The sequence below is a fragment of the Aquarana catesbeiana genome, linkage group LG06 (genome assembly GCF_042186555.1).
Source record: "Aquarana catesbeiana isolate 2022-GZ linkage group LG06, ASM4218655v1, whole genome shotgun sequence".
In the NCBI taxonomy this organism is placed as follows: Eukaryota; Metazoa; Chordata; class Amphibia; order Anura; family Ranidae; genus Aquarana; species Aquarana catesbeiana.
Window position 1 is genome coordinate 229,365,168 of NC_133329.1, and position 25,349 is coordinate 229,390,516.

At 43.5% G+C, this 25,349-nt stretch overlaps 1 protein-coding gene across 6 annotated transcripts in view; it reads right to left on the reverse strand.

Annotated features, from left to right (window-relative positions):
* The window catches only part of KATNIP (katanin interacting protein), a 310,890-nt gene that overhangs the window by 73,167 nt on the left and 212,374 nt on the right, over window positions 1–25,349 (reverse strand). For all 6 annotated transcript variants that reach the window (XM_073633024.1, XM_073633020.1, XM_073633023.1 and 3 more), the window contains 2 exons: window positions 19,440–19,642; window positions 18,537–18,612 (listed from right to left, as the gene is read on the reverse strand). In XM_073633024.1, the coding sequence (XP_073489125.1) occupies window positions 18,537–18,612; window positions 19,440–19,642 (279 nt within the window). The remainder of the gene's footprint in view (window positions 1–18,536; window positions 18,613–19,439; window positions 19,643–25,349) is intronic.

Consider the following 25,349-nt stretch of genomic DNA (forward strand, 5'->3'; position numbering starts at 1 on the left):
ACAGGAAAAAGAAGTGGGGGGGTGGGGGGACAGGTTCCAGTATAAACCCTGAAAGAGTTCCAGATTCCTGACTGGGGTACCTCCAAAAAAAGGATTTGCTCAACACCAGCAAGATCAGCTTCTCTTTGTGGGAAATTCAGAAGCATTGATCAAGGAAGACAGAGTTTGAAATTTCACTTTGCAACCCCTGGAAATTTCTTGGGACCAGAAGGCCAAAAAGATCAACAGACGTTCCCCCACTCTTACAAGAGGGGCACCCCTTCATTGGAGCCAGATTTTGGCAGGCTTTATAGCTGGAGGCCTGAGAGAAACAAAAGGAACTTTCCTAGTCTCAGTTGAAAGTGCACCTGCAGGACCATGGGCATTTAATTTCTGGGTACATTTACCCCCGTGATGTACTTGTTTAAGAGGGAATCAAACAGGTGTTCTCCTTTGGAGGGCAGTCACTCAAGGTGCTTCTTGCTCAAGAGTTCCACTGACCATCATAGGAGCCAAAGAATCCTCCACATATGGACAAAAAGGTTTCTCATCCTGGAAATTTGGTGAAGTGTATCCATAAGGCTGTTCACACAGTGGTATAAGGCTACAAGTAGGAGTTTAAGCTGGTAGTGAACAGATTGACCCATTAAGATGGACTAAGAAAGTCTCTAAGAGTGAGTGAACTATAATGAATTGGCTGGTTAGGGTAATTTTAGGCAATCCAAGCTTGAGACCTTGAGGTGAGCAGACTCTGGAATCCTTAACATTAAAGTGTGTACTGGGACAATAATAGTAGCAATAGCACCCTTAAGTTTGGCTGAGACCTTAGCTGAGGGCATCTTATCCTGATCTGATTCCTCAGAATTGGAGGGGAGGCCATCTTTCTCATCTATCACCCAGAGCTGGTGCAAGGATTTTTGACACCCTAGGCGAAACCTAATTTTGCCGCCCCCATCGGCTCCACCCCTGACTCCACCCCCTTTGCCCTGCCCATCTGACAGAAGGCGCCGCTATACAGGAAGCATCGTCTCTGCTTCCTCTAGCGCTGGCTCCAGTGCTGCGCTGCACCTCTAATTACACTACCGGTCTGACTGAGTTAGTTACATGCTGCAGCCTGCAGAGCATGCAGACGCAGAGGGAAACCAGCAGCCGGGCGCCCCTAGGCAGCAGGGCGCCCTAGGCGGCTGCCTAGTTTGCCTAGTGGTAGCACCGGCCCTGCTATCATCTCCTCAGGCAGTGCATCAGTTGCATGGGCAAAGTCAGAGACCATCAGGAGGGAAACTGAAATATCTCGTTTGTAAACCCTGCAATCTATTACTTCCAAAAGTAAAAAAAGGCCACACATGGTGGTGAAAAAAATTCCTCTTTAGATCGGTAAGAGGAAGGGTGTGCAGCTGAAGGATCAGCAAATCTCCCACAAAAAGGCAGGTAATCAGTCTGGGGGCAGTTATTGGAACAGCGGGTCCTAGGAGCCCTTGCAGAGAGCTGTGAGCAGAGTCTGGGCTAACAAAAACAACGTGATCCATTTCCTTTGCACTTATGATCTGCCACGTGTGGTACCAAAGTCACCCCCCCAAGGGGTACTCATTCTTTCAATCTTACCTTTCACTTATGCTGAGAGGGGAGGGTGAAGCCTTCCGTGTCAGGCATTCTAGGCTGCTGAACCTAGGAAGCATCCAAAGATTGATGTGCTGTAATGCAGGAGCCGGAGACCAGGTGCCAAATGCGAGAGCATGCGATAAGGAAGCAAAATATTGTGTGCATTCGTAGTAAAGCCAACAAAATCAAGACTGCACAAGCACAGTAGTAGCAATGAAAAATATTTGCAACGGGAGGATGGCAATTTTAAAAGGTTGGAACTACAGAGGGCTTCAGGGACTGGCAGATCAGGCTTCTGGACCTGAATAGAACCCTGTGGATAATTCAATGAACCATTGCAGATTTGGAATGTACCATTCCAAATTTAGGGGAAAATATACCGTATACTCCTAATTAGGGATTAGCCGAACACTCCCCCCCCAGTTCGGTTCGCGGCAGAGCATGCGAACAGGCACAAAATTTGCCTGTGCGTGAAAAATCAAAAGTGCTAATTTTAAAAGCTTATATGCAAGTTATTGCCATGAAAAGTGTTTGGGGACCCAGGTCCTGCCCCAGGGGACATGTATCAATGTAAAAAAAGTTTTAAAAATGGCCATTTTTTTAGGAGCAGTGATTTTAATAATGCTTAAAGTGAAACAATAAAAATGAAATATTCCTTCAAAATATCGTGCCTGGGGGGGTGTCATTAGTATGATTGTAAAGTAGCGCATTTTTCCTATGTTTGAGCCCGGGTTCACACCTATGCAAATTAGATGCGGCTTACACCGCATCTAATTCGCAGGACATTTTAAAATACACTCATATGAATGCATCTGGTTCACATATGTGTGTTGCATTCGCACTGCGCATTGCACAAAATGTGTGCGTTTTTTGGGCATTGCGGTGCGAACTACAAGCCTATTATCTCCTATGGGAAAGCATCTGATTTGCAGATGCATTGCGTTCTGAACAAGGATTTTCTACTTCTCCTCACTACACCTCCCCCCTCTCCCCTCCCCCCTCTCCCTGCTCACTGATCCTGAGCTAAAACGCAATGATTCCGTTGAACAGGAGATTTTTATCTCCCTGAAACCTGAGCTTCAATTCGCACCGCACATGTGTGAAACCGGGCTAAAACAATATCACAGCAAAATGACATTTCTAAAAGAAAAAATGGTATTTAAAACTACTTGCGGTTGTAACGTATTGTCGGGTCCCGGCAATATAGATCAAAATCATTGAAAAAAACGGCATGGGTCCCCCCAGTCCATAACCAGGCCCTTTGGGTCTGGTATGGATATTAAGGGGAACCCATCACTCAGATTAAAAAAAAAAAAATGGCGTGGGGGTTCCCCCCCAGGCACTATATACTCTGAACAGCAGTATATATACAATACGACCTGCCCTATATACTCTGCAGAAAATTCAGCCTTAGGTGTTGGTGGCACCAGAACACTGTAAGCCCTCACAGTTACTCTTGGTGAGCGCAGGAACGGGACCTGCTGTGACATACTATATCAAAAATTGTAATTACATGCCCCTGTTAAACAGGGGCAGAAAAATTGGGCCTTTGGTGGTGGTGTTACCAGAACACCGTAAGCCCTCACAGTTAATCTTGTTGGGCGCAGGAAAGGGCCCTGCTATGAAATATTATATGAAGAATTGTAATTACATGCCCCTGTTAAACAGGGGCAGAAAAATTGGGCCTAGTGTGGTGGTGCCACAACACTGTAAGCCCTCACAGTTACGCTTGTTGGGTGCAGGAATGGTTCCTGCTGTGAAATATTATATCATAAATTGCAATTACATGCTCCTGTTAAACAGGGGCAGAAAAATAGGGCCTTTCGTGGTGGTGGTACCAGAACACTGCAAGCCCTCACAGTTACGCTTGTTGGACACAGGAATGGTTCCTGCTGTGAAACAGGGGCAGAAAAATTGGGCCTTGGGGGGTGGTGGTGCCCTAAACCAAAAATATTGTTGTACAAGCTTTTGAGCAATACCTGAAAGAGAAAATCATTATGCGTAGTCTGAAGGACGGTTTAGACGATATAGATTCAACAACCGAATGGTTAAACTTCTTTAATGGGGTTGGTCTCAGACTGCAGCAGTTAGTATTAGAACGTAAAAAGAAAAAGATGACACTGCTGGAAAAAAAAGATAGCAGACCTACAAGGTAAATTGGACCCTATAAAAAGGGACACAACAGGTCATTAATTTTGATAATGAAATTAAGAAGAAGCTAGAAAAAATAGATAAGGATACTCAGAAAAAGAAACTTAAAAAACTCAAGAGGGATAGGAATGATTTTAAAAATAATTCTATTTATCTATGGCAGAACATGGATATCCCTTCACTACAGGCGCATAGCATCTTACCATTACCCTTGATCAAACCTCAGGTGAGGGAGGAATCACGTGAAAGAACATTACCCAGACAGAACTTGACACCTAATAGGGATGGAAGACAACTGCATACCCCCCAGAATTCAAGGGGGAGGGGTAATAAATCTATGCCGAAAGGGAGAAATGGCGCTCCTCAGGGTCCTAGACAGTCATCTGATGCTATGGATTGTGGTCAGATGTATAATGTTAATACTCAGAATAGATATGATGTATTACAAACGGATAGGGGTAATGAACATAATGCTCGGTCCCCTGTTCCGGCTCGTTTTTTAGGGAGGGGCACGAGGGGACATCCCAGAGGTCATGGCCAGGGCAATCGCCCACGAAGAGACCGCTCGAGACAAACCCATTATCCCAACTATCCGCAACAATGGTGGCACCCTCCAGAATGGGAGGAACACTACAGCCCAGCAAGGGTCATGAGGACAAATCAAGGAGGGGATGCAGGGCAGGCTGGAGAGTCCAGCAGAAAAAGGAGAAGGGAACATGAGTAAGTGGAATATATAATCTCTCCAAAGTCACATTATCCCAGAAGGAATTAAATATTCTGAATGCAGGGTTAAAATGTGCAGTGTCAAAGCCAATGAACAAATTTGATGTTTACATTGATGTGCATAGGTATATTCGTAAACTTAGTATTAAGAAATATTTCTTGTCCAATAATCATGAGGTAAGGAATACTAAGGCAATAGACACGGTTGGGATTGATAGTGGCCTAAAAAATAGATCAATTTTCAATCCTCCACAGCCTGCTAATCATCAGGTTGAGGTGTTTAAACAACTTATCCTAAAAGATCTGGATCTTCTCCCAGTAAATAAACCTTTAAACCCCCAGTACATAACTGAGGATAACTTGATAAGGACCCCACCCATGGATAGAGGACGAGCATCTTTAATTTAGTTGACTACGGATACTATATGGGTATCATTACCAAGAAAGAAAAGCTATATTTTTGCCCAAGTTTCAATAGAATACCCACCATTTATACACTGCCTAAAATACATAAAGACCCTGTTAAGCCACCTGCTAGGCCTATAGTTAACAGCATTAACTCTGTGACATCACGTGTGGGAGAATACCTGGACCATTTTTGGCAGTCTAGTGTAATTACTACAAAAGCGTATTTGAGGGATACTACCTCCTTCATACAGAAAATAAAAAGTATATCTTTTGAGAGAAATGCAGTTATTCCTTGTGACGGACGATGTGTCCTCATTATATACCATAATCCAACATGAGGATTCCCTCTTGGCGCTCAATTGGGCTTTCAGTAAGAGGGATGACCTACCCCACATTCACAAGAAATTTTTGGGTAAGATCCTTGATTACTGCCTTACACATAATTATTTCTAGTATGCCGGCAACTTTTACAGCCAAAAAACAGGCGTTGCAATGGGAGCAAAAATTGCACCTAGCCTGGCAAACCTTTTCATGAGCGAATGGGAGGATAGGTGGATATATAACAACAGGAGAGGAGAATTACTTTTTTTTACCAGCGATACATTGATGATCTGTTCATGGTATGGCAGGGTACTGAGGCCTCTCTTGTTGAATTCTCCCAATGGTTAAACAGCAACACCAACAACATAAAATTGGAATTTAATTGGAGTCAGGAAGAAATACGTTATTTAGATGTCACCGTAAAGAAAGGAGAAGATCATCTGTACACCAAGGCGTTTTTTAAGGGTACAGATCATAACAGCTATATCTCTATGCAGAGTAGCCACCACCCACAATGGATGCGTAATATATCAAAAGGTCAATTCACGCGTATACGCCGTAATTGTACGCTGGATAGCGACTACGAAACCCAGGCAGAAGTAATTAAAAAACGCTTTGTGGAAAAGGGGTATAAGGCTAAATCTCTTGAAAATTTGATTACACAAGTGGGCCTCAGTTCAAAAGATGCCTGTCTAGCTCCCAGAATAAAACAACAAGACTCTAAGCACGAATGGGGGTTCATAAGCCGGTACCACAAACAGTACCAAGAAATAGAGACCATTATTAGAAAACATTGGAGTATACTGAGTATGGACCGGGTGCTTTGTAAACACCTACCGGCAAACCCGTCTTTTATATACAGAAAGGCTCCATCTTTTGGTGACCGTGTTGTTAAAAAAGTACTTGACCCCCCAAATCAACCAAAAATGTTCTGGGACCGAGCCGGTTTTTATGCGTGCAGAAAGTGTAAATCTTGTCAGCAAGTTTCCACGCACCTGAGAGGATTAACTCGTTTTACCTCAACGGCCAATGGTAAGGAATTCCAGATTAAAGAATTCATTTCATGCATGTCAACGCATGTAGTATACGCATTGGAATGTCCGTGCGGCTTGATGTATATTGGCCGTACGAAAAGAACTTTAGGTAAACGGGTGTCAGAGCATATATATAACATCCTGATAGGATATAAAGAGCACAGCGTATCACTACATTTTAGGGAGAAGCATAATAGGAACCCAGAAGACCTGAAATTTTGGGGTATAGACAAAGTACACCCCAATTGGAGAGGAGCTAATATGGTCAGGGAGATATCTAGGCGTGAATCATTGTGGATATTTTTGACTAACACACTTAGCCCCAATGGGCTGAATATTGAACTTGACCTAAACTGCTTCATTAGCAATTAATAATCTGCTTGTATTATTTATTATTTTGCTCTTATTATTCACTATTTCTGGTTCCTATGGGACATTTTGGTTTTATATATTATTTTATTTTTTAAATGTTTGATTACCAGCATGCTGGAAAATATATGAGAAGTTTGTCGTTTGACTTTTATTTTATATCTGGTATTGGTACCCCGGCTCTGGAATGAATATCGTATTTACACACCTTGAAACTTTTCTGGTTTTTATATTGTATTTCATTTTTTAATGCTTGATTACCAGCATGCTGGAAGATTTATGAGAATTTGTGTCGTTTGACTTGTATTTCATATCTGGGGTCGGTATCCCGGCTCTGGAATGAATATCTTACTTACACCCCTTGAATTGGTGTATGATTAGCCAAATGATCGATTTTCCAGCATGCTGAAAGATATATATGGTTTTTCAATATTTATTCTACATAACTTATTTTTGGGATGATATGCCGGTCTTGTAAAGGATGAAGCATGCATCACTCGAGTTTGTGATTTCAGAAGTTAATCCAACCTGATTGAATGATTGTTATTGACGTTGGATAGTTTCTGTTCATGCGGACTGTTAGCTGTTCTTTATTCTATGGTTACTATTATGAGGGCATTCTTGTGCCAGTGTTTAATTTTGGTCTTTTTATAGGCTTTTCATTTACCAATTGTTTACATATAAGCATGGGCCTCTAAGAATGCGAAAAGTTTCTCTATGAAGATGGTTCAGAATGCTGACCAGTTTTATAGTGGTTTTAAATGTGTTTTTATACCAAATGTTTACGAAAAAATGATGTGCTTAGGATAGGGGAATACATTGACTTCTTTCTGCAACCGGTGGTTCAGAGCACACAGGCATATCTACGCGATACTAAACATATCCTACAAATTTTAGAAGAGATCCCCCAGAACCATAAGAAACGCATCATGGCCACGGCAGACGTCGCATCCCTATATATGGTTATACCTCACTATCTAGCATGTGAGGCCGCAAAATGGGGCCTGAGAAGATATTCCGAGCTACCATGCCTACAAAGAAGGTTCCTGGTGAAATGTTTAGATTTTAGCTTAAAAAACAATTACTTCTGGTACAACAATACATATTATCACCAGCAAACGGGAATTGCCATGGGAGCAAAATTTGCTCCCAGCGTAGCTGGGCTTTTTATGGCGAAGTGGGAAGAAGAAGCTGTTTTTAATAATCGACCAGAAGAACTCTTAATATATAAACGATACATAGACGATATTTTTATAGTATGGGAAGGCGATGCACACCAGTTACACAATTTTTTGGATAAACTTAATTCGAATGATGTAAACATTCGATTAACATGGGATATAAGCGAGCAAAAGGTTACGTTCTTGGATCTGGATGTTTTACAGGAAGATTCCAGTTTCTACACACAAACGCACTTTAAAAATGTTGACCGTAACAGCTACCTCCCATTGGAAAGCTGCCACCATAGGAATTGGCTTTACAATATCCCAAAGGGCCAGTTGATGCGGCTGAGAAGAAACTGCACGAAACTTCAGGTATTCTATGAACAGGCAGAGAAGATCGAAGCAAGATTCACTGCTAAAGGATATGACAAAGGACTTCTAAAGACGGAAACCGCAAAAGTCGCAGTAATGGATCGCAACACATTGATCAAAGATAAAACCCCACAGAAACGTTCGATGGAGGGACCAGCGCTTATCCTCAACTACAATGCACAACACAGGAAAATAGAAAGAATAATTAGACGTCATTGGCACATTCTAATTACAGATCCACAGCTGAAAGAAAGACTGCCAAAAAACCCGAGATTTATCTACAAGAGGGCACCATCAATTCGTGATAAACTTGTGAAAACTGTGACAGAGCCTCCAAGGAAACCGTTTACGTTCTTCTCTGGAAAAGGTTTTTTTTCCTTGTAAAAGATGCTACGCATGCCTAAGAACAAGACGCCCCAATGAGAAAGTATTCCAATTTTCATCTACATCGACGGGGGACACCTACGAAATCCGTAACTTTGTGTGCTGTAATACAGAGGGGGCCGTATATGCCTTACAATGTAGCTGCGGTCTGCAATACATAGGCCGCACTAAGAGACCGCTCAAAGTCCGCATGAAGGAGCATGTCAAAAATATTATCAACGGATACGATAAGCATAGCGTATCGAAACATTTCCTTATTCACCACAACAAAGATCCGTCCCAGCTTAAATTTTGGGGCATCGAACCCTATGTGAGGCACTGGCGGGGGGGACACAAGGTTAGGACTCTGAGCCAAATGGAATCCAGGTGGATTTTCACCATGGACATCTTCTCGCCAAGAGGCCTCAACATAGAATTTGATTTAAATTGTTTCCTGAGTAATTTCTAATTTCTTAAAATTCCTTTATCTTTAATTATCAGTCTTTATTCAGCTACGCCGAAGAGTTTTTTATACATCTTATATATTTTTATATCCTATCTACACACGCCACCAGCTTCCCCATATAGTGCTGATATGTAGGCATATGATGGGGTTCATACAATGTAGGGAATCCTACCACTACCAAATAGAGAAGCGTGTGTTATACATACCCACCTTTCTTCCGCCTCTCCGCTAGACCCATTAGTATACGTATGTACTGATTACCTCTCTTTGCCACCTACGGCCACACATTATTAATGGCCGTTTTTATTTTATTTTATTTTATTTTACCTATTATTAGCACTTATATATGATTTGACTCTGTATAGGTGGATTTATATTTTATATCTCATATTGTTTTAGTGTGTCGAGATGCCTGTCCCAGACCGTTCGATTTTATATATATATTATTATACATTTCCTCTTTCCATCGTTCAATTTTGCCTATTTAATAATTTTAGTTAAATATACGTTTTATATGGTAATTAGTATTAATTTTTATGGAAAGACTGCACAGCCATTTAATGTATGATATAGCGATTTAATTTACTCTTATCAATTTTATCTGCTTCCAACATGTCTTAATGGTTTACCATGTTTTGAAGCTCCATGTCCCCAGCCTGAGTGTCGACCTGTGTGGGTTAATGAGGTATTCACCGCCATACACGGACGATCACCTGGCTGCTTGGTACGTTTTATCTAATTCCCCCCTCTGCTGACAGTCATTAAGGATTAGGATGTGGGCCGGCTAGATGAGGCGGGGCCACGACCGTGAGGCTCCCGCCCCTGCTACTGTGACTGGCCGATTACTATCATGATTACGCCCACTAGTCTCAGGCAAAATGGCCGCCGGAACACTTCCTGGCGGCTCCGGGAAAATGGCCGCTCATTATAGTCTATGGGGCGCTATTTAAAGACATCTAGAGTGCCTCCCTGTATCCCCTGAAGAAGTCACGTGACCGTGACGTCACGCGTAGGGACGGGACAGGCACTCGCTGACTGTTATTGGTATTACGAGCTCGCCGCTCGTCGGATCTCCATCCGGTTTTTAACTTTTTATGTAAGTACTGTAGTTTATGCTGTAATAAAACTGATACGCTTCCATGCAATACTACACTATTGTGGGCTTCCTTTCTTAATCTATCTGGGTGACCCCGGGACACTACTTGGAAGGACCAGACGCCCCTACAATAGAAGCGATCAGGATAGGACCATATTTCCACCATCCTCCACTGCAGACTAGACCCAGGATCTCTACATAGGCTGCCATGCCTCTGATTGGCTAAACGTGTTTACCCCATTACCTTCAGGTAAGGGGCCACTGCCCACCAATGTGCACACTGCTGCATGAAGACTGACCACTACTGTCACCTGTGTTTAGCACGGAAGTCAATACATGTTTTATGGACTTGCGATTGATTGTTTTTCGCCGCAAGGAACACTGCACCTGAGAATATTTTGCACGCAGATCTGCATGCATGTTTATGGACTCTTAAGCACCTAATCACATTTTAACTTGCACTGGATGCACTTTGGTTATATACGCACCTACGAATGTGTTGATTTATATTGTTTTTAGCCAGTTGGCGATTGATGATAGTCTTAGCCAGCTGTTATTTTTATCCAAGCTATATTTCTATCCAAGCTATATTCACTCATACTTTTATGTTTGCTATTGTGATGTTTAAGCACCAAGCACTTTGCACGTTATATTGATTATTATTTATTGTGTATTTTTATTATGATTTTCTTGACCATATACACTATTAGCACATAAGGACACTATTGCCATATTAGGTCATCTCTCTATTGCTCTGTTACATTTGCAAAGCCTATTTTGATGCACTTTAAGACGCTTACGAGCACAGAGCCTTTATGCGCCTATCTCATTAGGATTAGCGCAGCACCACACTTTATTCCATTAATGTTCCAAGATAAAATTGGGTTACAGAGTTCTATGGCCTTTGTTAGTATTGCTTTATGATTATATGATTGCCTAATGTTTTTAATGCTTTTATGCATGCATTATGTATTTTGTGTTTACTTATATGCCATACTGTGAATTCTCTGACGCATGGGTAATGATTAGCCTCATAATAAGATGCTAATGGGGAGTGGACATCCGGAGATGGATGGGATGGTGCATCCCAGCTGTTCACTCTACACAGAGGGGCGGGTACTATCCCGTTGGCTCCCGTGGTGATGGCGCTGCAGGAGCCCGCCTCCCATGCTATTTAAACTGTAGAGTCGTGTTGCGTGGCCATGCCCTTTGAAGACGGAATCCCGAAACGCCTCAGGGCATGACCACACGACCTACCAGCTAGAGACAAGCAGCGTCATCCCGGGACTCATCGAGGTGGGCGGGCGTTCTCAGTTCCGACCAGCGGTGAGATGATGCTGTACAAGTCAAAGCTGTTTTTTTACTTCTATTATGTAAGCGCAATTGCTTAAGGGGGGAATCTCTGTGGGTTTGTTATAAATAAACTGTTTTACACTGTGTAAAGCCTCCCCTTCTATTTTTTCTACATGTTAATACATGATCTTGACTGAGGAGGACTGAGGGAATCTGGAGGTGGAGGAGCCGATCCTTGAGAGAAAAGGAGCTGACAGGCTTGTCTTTGTCTTACCTCTGGTAAGCTCACATCCATAAGGGTTTTTCACGTGGTGATGGTCTAGTTGCTGCATTCCAGAAGAAATATATTCTCTAATTATGATCACTGTCCTCTTCATGCAATGAACTATTCGTGTTACCTTTGAGTCTATGCAGCTGAGATAATGAGTGTGTTTTACACTGCTCTGTGTTTTTTTATGAACTATCTATTTGGGACTGTGGGTTCTCATACATAGCATAGAACTCTTTATATATATCTATACCTATAGATATATTTTTCATATGTTTTATGAACATCTACTGTACCTCATGTCTACTCTCACCTTCTTGCGAGTTTATATATTACACTGTTAAAGCTCAGTATTAGCGCTGTTAATACTTCCTTCTTATAAGAGAGTATATTGTGCTGTATCATTATTGGAAGCTAGCATCATCAAGATTGAGGAGGAATAGGATAGTCAGCATAGGCAGTCTTCAAGGGATCCCACATCCATAGAAAATTCAATCAGTTGCATCAGCATCAGGTGCTTGATAGCTGCTGATCGAAGACTGATTCATTTTTATGAATGTGAGCCTATCAAAGAAGTCTGGGGACAGGCGCACTCTATGATCTGTTACAAACCCTCCAGAAGCACTGAATGTGCGTTCAGAAGAAACGCTGGATGCAGGACAGGCCAGTAGCTCAATTGCATATTGAGCAAGTTCTGGCCAGTGGTCCATCCTCAAGACCCAGTAACCCAGTGGATGCTCTGTTGGAAAAGTCTCAAAGTCTGCTCTTGCCCCTAGATATTCCTGCACCATGTAATGCAGACGCTGGCGATGGTTGCTTGAACCGATCAGAATCGCCACTAGCATTTTGGAGGCGTGGTGGCGGAACAAGCTCCAACAATACTAAACCTTGTCCTGTATCCTTCCCAGCTGCCAGCAGAGTTACCCAGTGCGCCGTGAAGGAAAGGTAACGTCCATGTCCATGCCTGCTGAACCATGAGTCAGCGGTAATATGCACCTTACCTGCTGACCGCTCTGTCCAACGAGGCCAAAACATTGCCTTCCACATGCCGGTAGAGAGCCGGAATGGCCTTCCATGAAAAGAAATGGCGTTTTGGAACCTGTCACTGAGGTACAGCACATTCCACAAATTCATGAAAGTGGGCAGAGTCTACCAACTGAAAAAGCAGCACTTGCAGTGCTAGCAATTTGGCCAAGCTAGCATTTAGACACTGAGCATGTGGATGGCTGGGACCAAATTTCATTTTACGGTTCAGCAACTGGGGTAGGGAAATTTGCTTCCTAAAATCAGATGGTGGTGTACTGCTAGGAGATTGGCTGCAAGCACTTGGGACACCTATTGCTATACCTTCATTTTTCTCAGTGTAGGTTTTTGAGAGGACTGGAGGTATAGTGGAGGTTGGAGATCCCAGATGAGGAGCAAGGAGAAGTCCGCCTTTTTCTTTGATGTGGGTCTTTCAAGTGCTGTTGCCAATGGACTTCATGGCAGGTCGTCATATGTCTGGTCAAGCATGTGGTGCCCAAGCGGCTGCTGTTCTGGCCATGCTTGATCCGCTTCAGACATAAGTTGCAAACAGCAATGGTGCGATCTGCTGCATATGTGTCGAAAAAGGCCCACAGCAAGGAACTTTTAAAAAAGTCAGCGGGGAGTCAGCAGCGCGATGCACCCGTGGAGTTCTGCAGTGTGATGTGATAGGGTGGCTGGCTGCCCTTAAGCTGCCCCCTAGAGGACATCCTGGATCGTTGGAGTTGTGCCTCTTCCTCTCTTCTCCCAGGTACCCAAGTACAGTCAGTGACCTCATCATCCCCTCCCTCCTCGTAACTGGAGCAAACTTGGCAGTATGCTGCAGCTGGGGGAATATGACTGCCAGTTTCTTGTCCTTCTTGGGCACCCCCTCTCTCTAGACTCCTGTTACTCCCTTCCTCAACCTGGGAACCAACATCAGAGCCTTAAAATCGCTGCGCATCTTCCAACAGCATGTACCCGACACTGTGGTCGAGTCATTTTGGGGACTCCTCTGTGCATGATGGTGGGGCTACGGAAGGAGTGACTGAACAAGGAGCCGGTGGAATAGTCCACTTTGGCAGCTGCGTTGGAAGGCAAACTACTCTGAGCCTGGGTGACAGAGGATGAGGAGGATGAGGATGGCTTTGTTATTCACTCCACCAACTCTTCTGCATGTTCTGGCTCAATAACACGGCCAGCAACAGAAAAAAAGGACGAGCGTGCCCCACGGCCACCTGCAGAGGATGCACCATGTTCACGACCAGCACTGTTGACTGTAGACACAGAGGCTGCTTGGCCTCTTTTAGTGGCCTGTGAGCGTCTGCCTCTCCTTGGTGGCCTTCTGGACATGATGTATATTTTGTTTTGCAACACCACACTACACTGTATTAGATACTGTGTACACTATCAAAAGTGTAGTAGAAACTGTACACACTATATTAGATACTGTGTACACCGCCTGCAGTGTATTAGCAACTGTACTGTGGCTGAACTGTATACTCCACCAGAAGTGTAGTAGAAACTGTACACACTGTATTAGACACTGTGTACACCACCAGAAAAGTAGTAGAAACTGTACTGCAGCTGCACTGTATTGTGTACACCACAAGAAGTGTAGTAGAAACTGTACACATTGCATTAGATACTGTGTACACCGCCTGCACTGTATTAGCAACTGTACTACTGCTGCACTGTATTTTATACTATGTACACCACCAGAAGTGTAGTAGTACACACTGTATTAGGTACTGTGTACACCGCCCGAAGTGTATTAAAAACAGTACACAACAGAATGCACTGTAGATATAGGCTACACTGGATAGTACAGCCCTCAAAAACTACACTCTCCTGCTCGCACTTTTGCACTTCAGCCGGCTGAATGATCAGAACGTGACGGACATCACTAGCGGCTTTAATTACAATAGCTGAGTGTTCCCCGCACTCTTTGTCACACACAGTCCTGCCCTCTGGTCCCAGGGAATTTGACAGACAGATCACCCCGTCCAACCCGAGTGGTGTGTATCAAAGTTCCCCGGCCATGGGGCGGGGCTGTACGGGACGCCGAGCGGTAGGTACACACAGCAGTTGAAATCAAAGCTGTTTCAGTAATGTCCCTCGGCGCGCTTATCATCCGGCCAGCATTACTCTTCTTTTCCTCTGCTCACCTGCATGATGGACACAGGTAGGCAGCACGATGAACATGGGCAGACTGCATTGGTGGACACGGGTGAGGCTGCACTGGTGGACACGGGCGAGGCTGCACTGGTGGACACGGGCGAGGCTGCACTGGTGGACACGGGCGAGGCTGCACTGGTGGACACGGGCGAGGCTGCACTGGTGGACACGGGCGAGGCTGCACTGGTGGACACGGGCGAGGCTGCACTGGTGGACACGGGCGAGGCTGCACTGGTGGACACGGGCGAGGCTGCATTGATGAGCATGGATAAAGTTGCTTAATTCTGCATAAAACATTTAAGGGTAATTTCATGAGATAATTTATGAGGGCGTGTGTAGGGGCAAAATTAGGGATGAGACTGTGTGTGTGTATGTGTATAATATATATATATATATATATATATATATATATATATATATATATATATATATATATATATATATACACACACACCGCCTGAAGTGTATTAGAAACAGTACACCACAGAATGCACTGTAGATATAGGCTACACTGGATATATATACACACACACACACACATACATTATATATAAAAACAAGTATATGTACATATACTTGTAAGCTGCGTATAAGCCATTGGGAGCATCTTGCTTTTTGTTATCCACCTTCCACTCCCAGGATGTGAACAGCAAAGATTGCTAGGCAGTGCTTTTCCATCCAGGAGATAATCTGACTTACTTCCTTCAAGACTGCCTGACTCCTGAGTCCACCTGATTAATATAGGCCACTGATGTGGCATTGTCTGATTACACCTTCATTGGGGGTCCCTAGAGAAATTGCAATATTTTTTGCTCCGGGTTCCAAGATTTTGATCAGGAGTGTTGCTTCCCTAGATGACAAGGTTCCCTGAACTGTGAGAGATGGAAACACTCCGACCCAGCCTGCGAGGCTGGCATCTTTTATCACTTTCCATGAAGGTGGGAAAAAGGACTTTCCCATTTCCAAGGCTGGATTGGCAATCCACTAAGCAACGGAATTCATTGCTTGGCTGGACTAAAGCTTAAGGAAGTGGAGAGATGGAGTGTGTTTGTTCCAAATCATTAAAAAGTTGTGTTTGAAGGGCTTTGGGTGGAACCGAGCGAAAGGAACAGCCTCCAATGAGGCAACCATGAGTCCTAGAACTCTCCTAGATGGAGAATCTTACAGAGGAATGTCCTTTAGATCTTAACCACTTAGCAGCCGCTGGTCCTCAATGTACTGTGGATGGTTGGCCGCTATAGGCTAAGCAATGTACCCGTACATTGCTGCCTACTTCCGGGTTTCTGGTGCACTCTATGCCCAACATTTGGGGGGGAGGGACCTCGTACCATGTTCTAGCTCCTGCCCCGTTGTCCTCCTGCCCCTCCCCTCTCTGTTGCGACAGTGGGTGAGGGATTGTCTCCCCACACCAGCTGTCAGAATTCAAAAAACAGCATGGCCGTGCCCCGCCCAAAACGGCTGTGTCATTCATTCACAGAGTTCTGTGAATGCTTGAACTACATCTACCATTAGCCTCTGCAGCTGATGGCTTGTAGTTCTCAATGAACGTCCTCATAGTTCATTCTTCCGCAAATAGATACTCGCGTTATGGATACAATTTACCCGTAAAAGTGCCAAATTAAAAAAATATATATATATATATATATATAATGTATAATGTATATAAATTGAATAAACCAGGTTGCTGCTGTTATACTGTGTAATATGCACCTGTGAAAATCCAATAAAGTGACCCCCAAATACCCTACAGGTAACAGCGCTACCTAAAACAATGTTGCATACACAAACATGAATATAAAATTATTATACCATATTAGTTCAAAAAAATAATCCACTGATCCTCCTGTTGAGTGCTAACTTCCGGCACCGAAAATATATGGCGGCCATCTTTAATGTGGGCAAATAATTATTTTCTAAAGCAAACACTGTTTTTATCTATGCAAGTGCATTTCTTTTTTACTTTTCAATAAAAACAAAAAACAAAAAAAAAAAACAGTACTTTAACTATGTGGGATCCTTCTTCTTCCCTATTGTCTGGATATGGAGTACCTTTCCCAGGTTAAGCCTGGAAGAGAACGCATTAAAACCTGGAGGACAGCAGGAAGAGGTACAGATAACACAGAGGCTGTGACATCCTGAATGTAAAGACATATGCTGTTTGACTCTCTTGCTAATACAAGGAGTCAAAATTTTCTGGTGAGTTTGGTGTGAAATCTACGTGATCTGGGTCTTCTGGTGAAGAAACACAGTGGAGCACTTCCTTTGTCTCTTGTGGGACTTTGCACTGTGTTGGATAAGTGGGACATATCACTATAGACACTGACTTGAGTTTTGTCACTTTTTTGGTCATACCATTTGTGAATTACATTCCTATGTATGTGAAGGTTTTTATAATATGAACACTTATCGGTGGATTATTTATTGTACTAATGGGGTATTATAATTTTATATTCATGTTTGTGTATGTAACATTGTTTTAGGTACTACTGTTACCCATAGGGTAGGTGGGGGTCACTTTATTGCATTAATTCTTCCTGCCATTCAGTAACTTGTCTGCCCATAGCATAGCAATGGGCAGACAGGATACTGGCATTGCACCTGTGATCTGCCCCTCGTGGGTGTAATGCCTTTCAGGCTGCAGAGTAAAAAAAAAAAAAAAATACACTTTTTTTTTACCTGTAAAAAGATGTGCATTTATTTTGTTTTATTTTTTTTTTATAAAAGGTGAATTAGCCTTTAACCACTTGCTTACTGGGCACTTAAACCCCCCTCCTGCCCAGACCAATTTTCAGCTTTCAGCACTGACACACTTTTAATGACAATTGCGCGGTCATACAACACTGTACCCAAATGAAATTTTTATCATTTTTTTCCCACAAATAGAGCTTTCTTTTGGTGGTATTTAATCACAGCTGGGGTTTTTATTTTTTGCTAAACAAACCAAAAAAATGGAAATTTTTGAAAAAAAAAAATCATGTTTAATAGTTTGTTATAAAATTTTGCAAACGGGTAATTTTTCTCCTTCATTGATATGCGCTGATGAGGCGGCACTGGTGGGCACTGATAGGCTGCACTGATGGGCACGGGTAGGCACAGATAAGGCGGCACTGATAGGCACAGTTAAGGCGGCACTGATAGGCACAGTTAAGGCAGCACTGATGGGGACAGATAAGGTGGTACTGATGGGCACAGATAAGGCGGCACTGATGGCCACTGATGGGTGGCACGGATGGGTGGCACTGATAGGTACCACTGGTAGGTGACACTGATAGGTGGCACTGATGTGCAGCACTGTTGTTGCACTGATGTGGGTGCTGATGGGTGACGCTGGTGGGCACTGCTGCCTATTGCTATCACAGAAGATCGCTGTCAGCGCGAGAAGGAAAAATAGCCGATTACTGGCTCTATTTACATCACATGATCAGCTGTCATTGGCTGACAGCTGATCATGTGGTAAGGGGTCGGGACCGACCCCTTACTCTGATCTGTGATCAGGCGAGTCTCAGACTCGCTGATCGCCGAGCGCGCCAATAGACGTTGTCCCGGCAATGTAGATCCGCGCTGTTGCCGTCATTTGGCAATGGCCCGGATCTGAAGCGGTTAAATGTCTACTGATGCAAAGTATTCACCTTTTCACAGATAGGCAATACCTGATCTTGCGGATTCCATGTGAAACTTGGGAATGCAAAAAAAGCAAAACAAAACACTGCCATTTTACTTAAGTGAAGTTTGCGTGATTTAAAATACTTACATTTACCACTGTATACACCAGGTATAGTGCTGGCAAGATTTGGAGGACTTTCTGCTTTAATTTTCACATCAAAAAGCTGTAAAAAATAAAAAAAAATAAAATTGCAAACTGCAATAGCACAGATATATACAAGAACACAATATAAAGCATATTCAGTATATGGAAGATTAACAAATTAGTATGTGGTTACTCTTCGTTTGTTTTCTAATCTTTTCAACAGCCAATCGCAGTTTCAAAGGAGGTAAAATACTGGACTGCAAAGGCGGTAACAGTAATATCCCATCTAAAGTGACGATCATTATAATTTGCTGACTACTAAAAAACAGTTATCTTGGAGAATTTGTGGGGAATAAGAAGGAGAATAGTATTTGTAAAACTATGCCATTTGCCACCATGTTGGCTGGGTTTTGCTTTTTGTTTTCAGTTAAGAGACTATGTATTAAAGGGGTTGTAAACACTTGAGGTTTTTCACCTAAATACATTCTATGCAATAAGGTGAAAAACCTCCTGTGATGCAGCTGCCCCCAGAGCCCCCCTTTTACTTACCGGAACCCGGTCTTTCCAGCGATGGGACGAACACACCAGCTCCAGCCGATGTCTTGGGTCCTGACTGGATAGATTGGTTCCCGCTGTTGTCAATCAAATACAATGACACGGGAGCCAGGGGGCAGGGCTGATTCCTGCTGTCAGTGTCAGTAGAAGCAGCAGCAACACATGGGAGCGCCCCCACGGGTGCCACGTGGGAGAGCAGCTCTCTAACGGAGCACTCAAGAAGATCCCAGAAGAGGAGGATCGGGGCCACTCTGTGCAAAACTAACTGCACAGAGGAGGCAAGTATAACATGTTTGCTTTTTTTGTTTTGTTTTTTTAAATTAAACCTTTAGATATCCTTTTAGTCATCACCTGTATTTTTTCACTGTAGTCTGCCTCTGTCATTGGCATTCCATCTCCACCACTGTCTGCGGTCTTTGGACGAATGTTCACTTTTTCTTCATCTATCTGAACACATGTGTTTTCCAAATTCTCATCAAATGTATGATCATAAACTGATATTGCTTGTAAAATTTCATCGCTGGTGGTGAACAATATTGTATCCCCAAATTGCTCTGCAGTTGAGAAATTAAAAAAATGAAAGGTAAAATAGACAAACAGAATATAGATAACAATGTTTCAAATTACTTTCTGTAAAATCACACTGTTTGTTTTTATCTAGCAATAATGCTTTAACCACTTCCCTACCCGCCCATAGTCATATGACGTCCACAGATGGGATCTCCCATCCTGGGTGGACGTCATATGACGTCCTGGGATTCCCGGGCGTCTAGGGGGCGCGCGCGCGCGCGCCCACCGCGCTCCTCGGGACCCGGTGCGTGTGCCCGGCGGCCGCGATGTCCGCCGGGCACCCGCGATTGCCTGTTAACCGGGCCGGCATGTGGATCTGTGTGTGTAAACACACAGATCCACAGCCTGTCAGCTCTGAGGAGAGCGATCTGTGTTCCCAGAACGGAGGAACACTGATCGGTCTCCTCCCCTTGAGCGTCCCCTCCCCCTTCAGTTAGTAATCACTCCCTAGGAAACATATTAACCCCTCCCCGCCCCCTAGTGGTTAACCCCTTCACTGCCTGTCACATTTACACAGTAATCAATGCAATTTTATAGCATTGATCGCTGTATAAATGTGATTGGTCCCAAAAATGTGTCAAAAGTGTCCGATGTGTCCGCCATAATGTCGCAGTCACCAAAAAAAATTGCGATCGCCGCTAAAAAAATAAAAATTTTTTTTTTTTTTTAAATGCCATAAATCTATCCCATATTTTGTAGACGCTATAACTTTTGCGCAAACAATCAATATACGCTTATTGCGATTTTTTTTTACCAAAAATATGTAGAAGAATACGTATCGGCCAAAACTGAGGAAAAAATGTGTTTTTTAAAAAAAAAATTGGGATATTTATTATAGCAAAAAGTAAAAAATATTGTGTTTTTTTCAAAATTGTCGCTCTTCCTTTGTTTATAGCGCAAAAAATAAAAACCGCAGAGGCGATCAAATACCACCAAAAAAAAGCTCTATTTGTGGTGAAAAAAGGACGTCAATTTTTTTGGGGTACCACGTCGCACGACCGCGCAATTGACGTTTAAAGTGCGACAGCGCTGAAAACTAAAAATTGGCCTGGGAAGGAAGGGGGTGAAATTGCCCTTTATTGAACCGGTCTATACACAGTGATTGAAAACCTTTGTACAGCTACTGCGAACACATTTTTTTTTATATATTTCTACAGATCACTAATAAAAAGTAAAATTATATATATATATATATTATACACACATACACACAGTATCTCACAAAAGTGAGTACACCCCTCACATTTTTTTAAAGATTTTATTATATCTGTATATGTGACAACACTGAAGAAATGACACTTTGCTACAATGTAAAGTAGTGAGTGTACAGCTTGTATAACAGTGTAAATTTGCTGTCCCCTCAAAATAACTCAACACACAGCCATTAATGTCTAAACCGCTGGCAACAAAAGTGAGTACACCCCTAAGTGAAAATGTCCAAATTGGGCCCAAAGTGTCAATATTTTGTGTGGCCATCATTATTTTCCAGCACTGCCTTAACTCTCTTGGGCATGGAGTTCACCAGAGCTTCACAGGTTGCCACTGGAGTCCTCTTCCACTCCTCCATGACAACATCACGGAGCTGGTGGATGTTAGAGACCTTGCACTCCTCCACCTTCTGCTGGAGGATGCCCCACAGATGCTCAATAGGGTTTAGGTCTGGAAACATGCTTGGCCAGTCCATCACCTTTACCCTCAGCTTCATTTGCAAGGCAGTGGTCATCTTGGAGGTGTGCTTGGGGTCGTTATGTTGGAATACTGCCCTGTGGCCCAGTCTCCGAAGGAAGGGGATAATGCTCTGCTTCAGTATGTCACAGTACATGTTGGCAATCAGGGTTCCCTCAATAAACTGTAGCTCCCCAGTGCCAACAGCACTCATGCAGCCCCAGACCATGACACTCCCACCGCCATGCTTGACTGTAGACAAGACACACTTGGCTTTGTACTCCTCAGCTGGTTGCCGCCACACACGCTTGACACCATCTGAACCAAATAAGTTTATCTTGGTCTCATCAGACCACAGGACATTGTTCCAGTAATCCATGTCCTTAGTCTGCTTGTTTTCAGCAAACTGTTTGCAGGCTTTCTTGTGCATCATCTTTATAAGAGGCTTCCTTCAGGGACAACACCCATGCAGACCAATTTTATGTAGTGTGTGGCGTATGGTCTGAGCACTGACAGGCTGACCCCCCACCCCTTCAACCGCTGCAGCAATGCTGGCAGCACTCATACGTCTTTTTCCCAAAGACAACCTCTGGATATGACGCTGAGCATGTGCACTCAACTTCTTTGGTCGACCATGGCTAGGCCTGTTCTGAGTGGAACCTGTCCTGTTAAACCGCTGTATGGTGTTGGCCACCGTGCTGCAGCTCAGTTTCAGGATCTTGGTAATCTTATAATCTAGGCCATCTTTATGTAGAGTAACAATTATTTTATTCAAATCCTCGGAGAGTTCTTTGCCATGAGGTGCCATGTTAAACTTCCAGTTACCAGTATGGGAGAATGAGAGCAATAACACCAAATTTAACATATCTGCTCTCCATTCACCTTGTAGACCTTGTAACACTAACAAGTTAGATGACACCGGGGAGGGAAAATAGTTAATTGGGCCCAATTTGGACATTTTCACTTAGGGTGTACTCACTTTTGTTGCCAGCAGATTAGACATTAATGGCTGTGTGTTGAGTTATTTTGAGGGGACAGCAAATTTACACTGTTATACAAGCTGTACACTCACTACTTTACATTGTAGCAAAGTGTCATTTCTTCAGTGTTGTCACATGAAAAGATATAATAAAATATTTACAAAAATGTGAGGGGTGTACTCACTTTTGTGAGATACTGTATATGTGTGTATATATATATATATATATATATTACAGCAGGACACCAGGGATGGGTTGTGTATGAAAGATATACACTACTGTACAAAAGTTTTAGGCAGGTGTGAAAAAATGCTGCAAATTAACAAATGTTTTCAGAAAGTCAATAGTTTATTTGTATCAATTAACAAAATATAAAGTATATTCACAGAACAGATATCCAAATCAAATCAGTATTGGTGTGACCACCCTTTACCTGCTTCTAGGTACACACGCACACAGTTTTTGAAGACACTCAGCGGGTAGATTGCTCCAAAGTTATCTAGTACACTCCCGCCTGGTAAGTGCCACAATGCAGCACCCAGGGACGAAAGATCACATTCCAGGCAAGCCCCACACATTAAGTCCAGCGGGGTCTAGAGATGGCACTCCAAAGTCAGTCTTAGGAAAGGCCAATCCAGATAGCTCTATACAGGGACCAGCTCAAGCAGCAACGTCCGAGATCTCCCTAGAGAGGACCAGGAATATGGAGACCCTCACTCCACCTCACACAAACCTGGTACCAGTATAATCTGAGGGATTTCCACTCACTAGTCCATGCTGCAGATACTGTACACCCTATATCATTGCACAGAGTCCAGTGCCGACCGGCAATGTTACAGATACGGGTTCCAAGTATTACTCCGCTTAGCTGACTGCCATAGGAACAAATCTAGATAAACCAGTCTCTTAATTCCATATGGAATCTTGAAACTAGCTAAAGAACTTAATTTGTGTACAGAGACTGCACAGACATGACCATCAGGCTTTGCCTTGCTGGGAGGGGTTAGGCCTGAATAGAGGATTCTTGTTTTTTTTGCTAGTGTCTAATCACCTGAAGGTGGCAGCATAACCCCATCATAAAAAAATATGAAGATACCCTGTGTCTTTGAATGTACATTAAAGAAAAATAATTAGACTACTTAGCAGAGTTAACAAAAAAGGCATCCAATCTCCAAGGAGACTAGTAAAAAACTTCTGGTTAGAGGTGGCCCTATACTGGAGGCTAGCTTATGATTTTTCTGTTTGCCAGAGCCAAATCCTCCCATAGGTGGCAACATAACCCAACTGTGTCTCACTTGCCCTTACGCAAGATCCACTAATTCAGAGAGGGCCCTACCCACATTCCTACCCAGTGCACTGTCACAAAACAACTGGGGGGGGGGGGGTAGTAAATATGCTTACTCTGGGGCAAGTACCCAAAATCTTAGGAAATTACTCTACAGAACAGCGCAGTAGCATCTTCTTTGCATTCCTTGGGATTTCACCAGCAAGACGGTGATGTCAAACTTGTCTAGGAACTGTGAACAGGAACGGGGGTAATTAACGGCTTCCCGACTGCCTCACGCAGACATACTGTGGCAGAAGGGGACGTACAGGCAGATTAACGTACCTGTACGTTGCCCTTTAAGAGGCGGCTTGCGGGCGTGCGCCCACCGGTAGCTCCGTGACCGCGGGTCCTGCAGACTCGATGTCTGTGGGGATGCCTGAGATCGTCTCATGGTGAGGAAGAACGGAGAGATGCTAATGTAACCAAGCATATCCCCGTTCTGCCTAATGACACTGATCACAGCTCCCTGTAATCGGGAGCGGTGATCAGTGTAGTGTCACACACAGCCCCTCCCCCCACAGTTAGAATCACTCCCTAGGACACACCTAACCTCTACAGCACCACCTAGTGGTTAACCCAGTGGTTCTCAACCTGGGGTCGGGACCCACCCGGGGGTCAAATGATGATTTGCCAGGGGTCAACAAATCCTGGGCTGTTCCTGAAGCCCGCACCCCTCTCTCAGCTTTTTTTGCAGCCGCCCAGCAGGGCTGTTCCTGGAGCTTGTGGCTGCCCAGCTGGGCTGTTCCTGGAGCCCGCGGCCACCTACTCAGCCTCTTTGCAGCCTCCCATTCAGTTCACAGCATGGCTGGGGAACAGAGACTAGAGGTCAGCTAACTGGTGAGAAATGTGAAGTAGGAGGAGCTGGAGGAGACCCTATCTCCTGATTTCGGCATAGGTGTCACTGCTACGAGACACCACAAAGTTGGAGACACAGTGAGCAACACTACCTGTGATTATAGTTGCCATTAAAAGTCCCCACTACAGTTCTCAGATCAGCAGATGACCTTGATCAAGAGCACCTAAGATGGCTGATGAGAACTCCCCCCAGCATTGCCACTCATCCCAACTCCTCGCCAGCACTGCCACTGACCCCTTCCCCCCCCCACCGAGGAGTAAGAAAAGGAATAAATATAGAGAAAACATGGAAGGGAGAGGAAAAGAGGTTAAGGAACAAAGAAAAAGGGAGAGAAAGAATAAGAGAAAGAACAAGAAATACGGCTAGAGAGAGGGATAGGGGGTAAAAAACAAGAAAATAGGATAGAGAGAGAGATAAAACGGAAAGAAAGGAGAACAAAGAGACTGGTACATTCTAAAATGTACCATAAGGGTTTTAATACTGTACAAGTTGAAGGGACTCAGGGAGCGCAAAATGTCCATGTGTTAAGGGTGCAAATGACTTGTCTTGCCTTGGGTGCTTGCAACCTACGCTACGAAAATAAACGCTTATTGCTATTTTTTTTTTACCAAAAATATGTAGAAGAATACGTATCGGCCTAAACTGAGGAAAAAAAAATGTTTTTGATATATTTTTTGGGGATATTTATTATAGCAAAAAGTAAAAAATACTATGCTTTTTTGTTTATAGTGCAAATAAAAACGGCAGAGGTGATCAAATACCACCAAAATGAAGCTCTATTTGTGGGAAAAAAGGATGTCAATTTTGTTTGGGAGGCACTTCGCACGACCGCGCAATTGTCAGTTAAAGCGACGCAGTGCCGA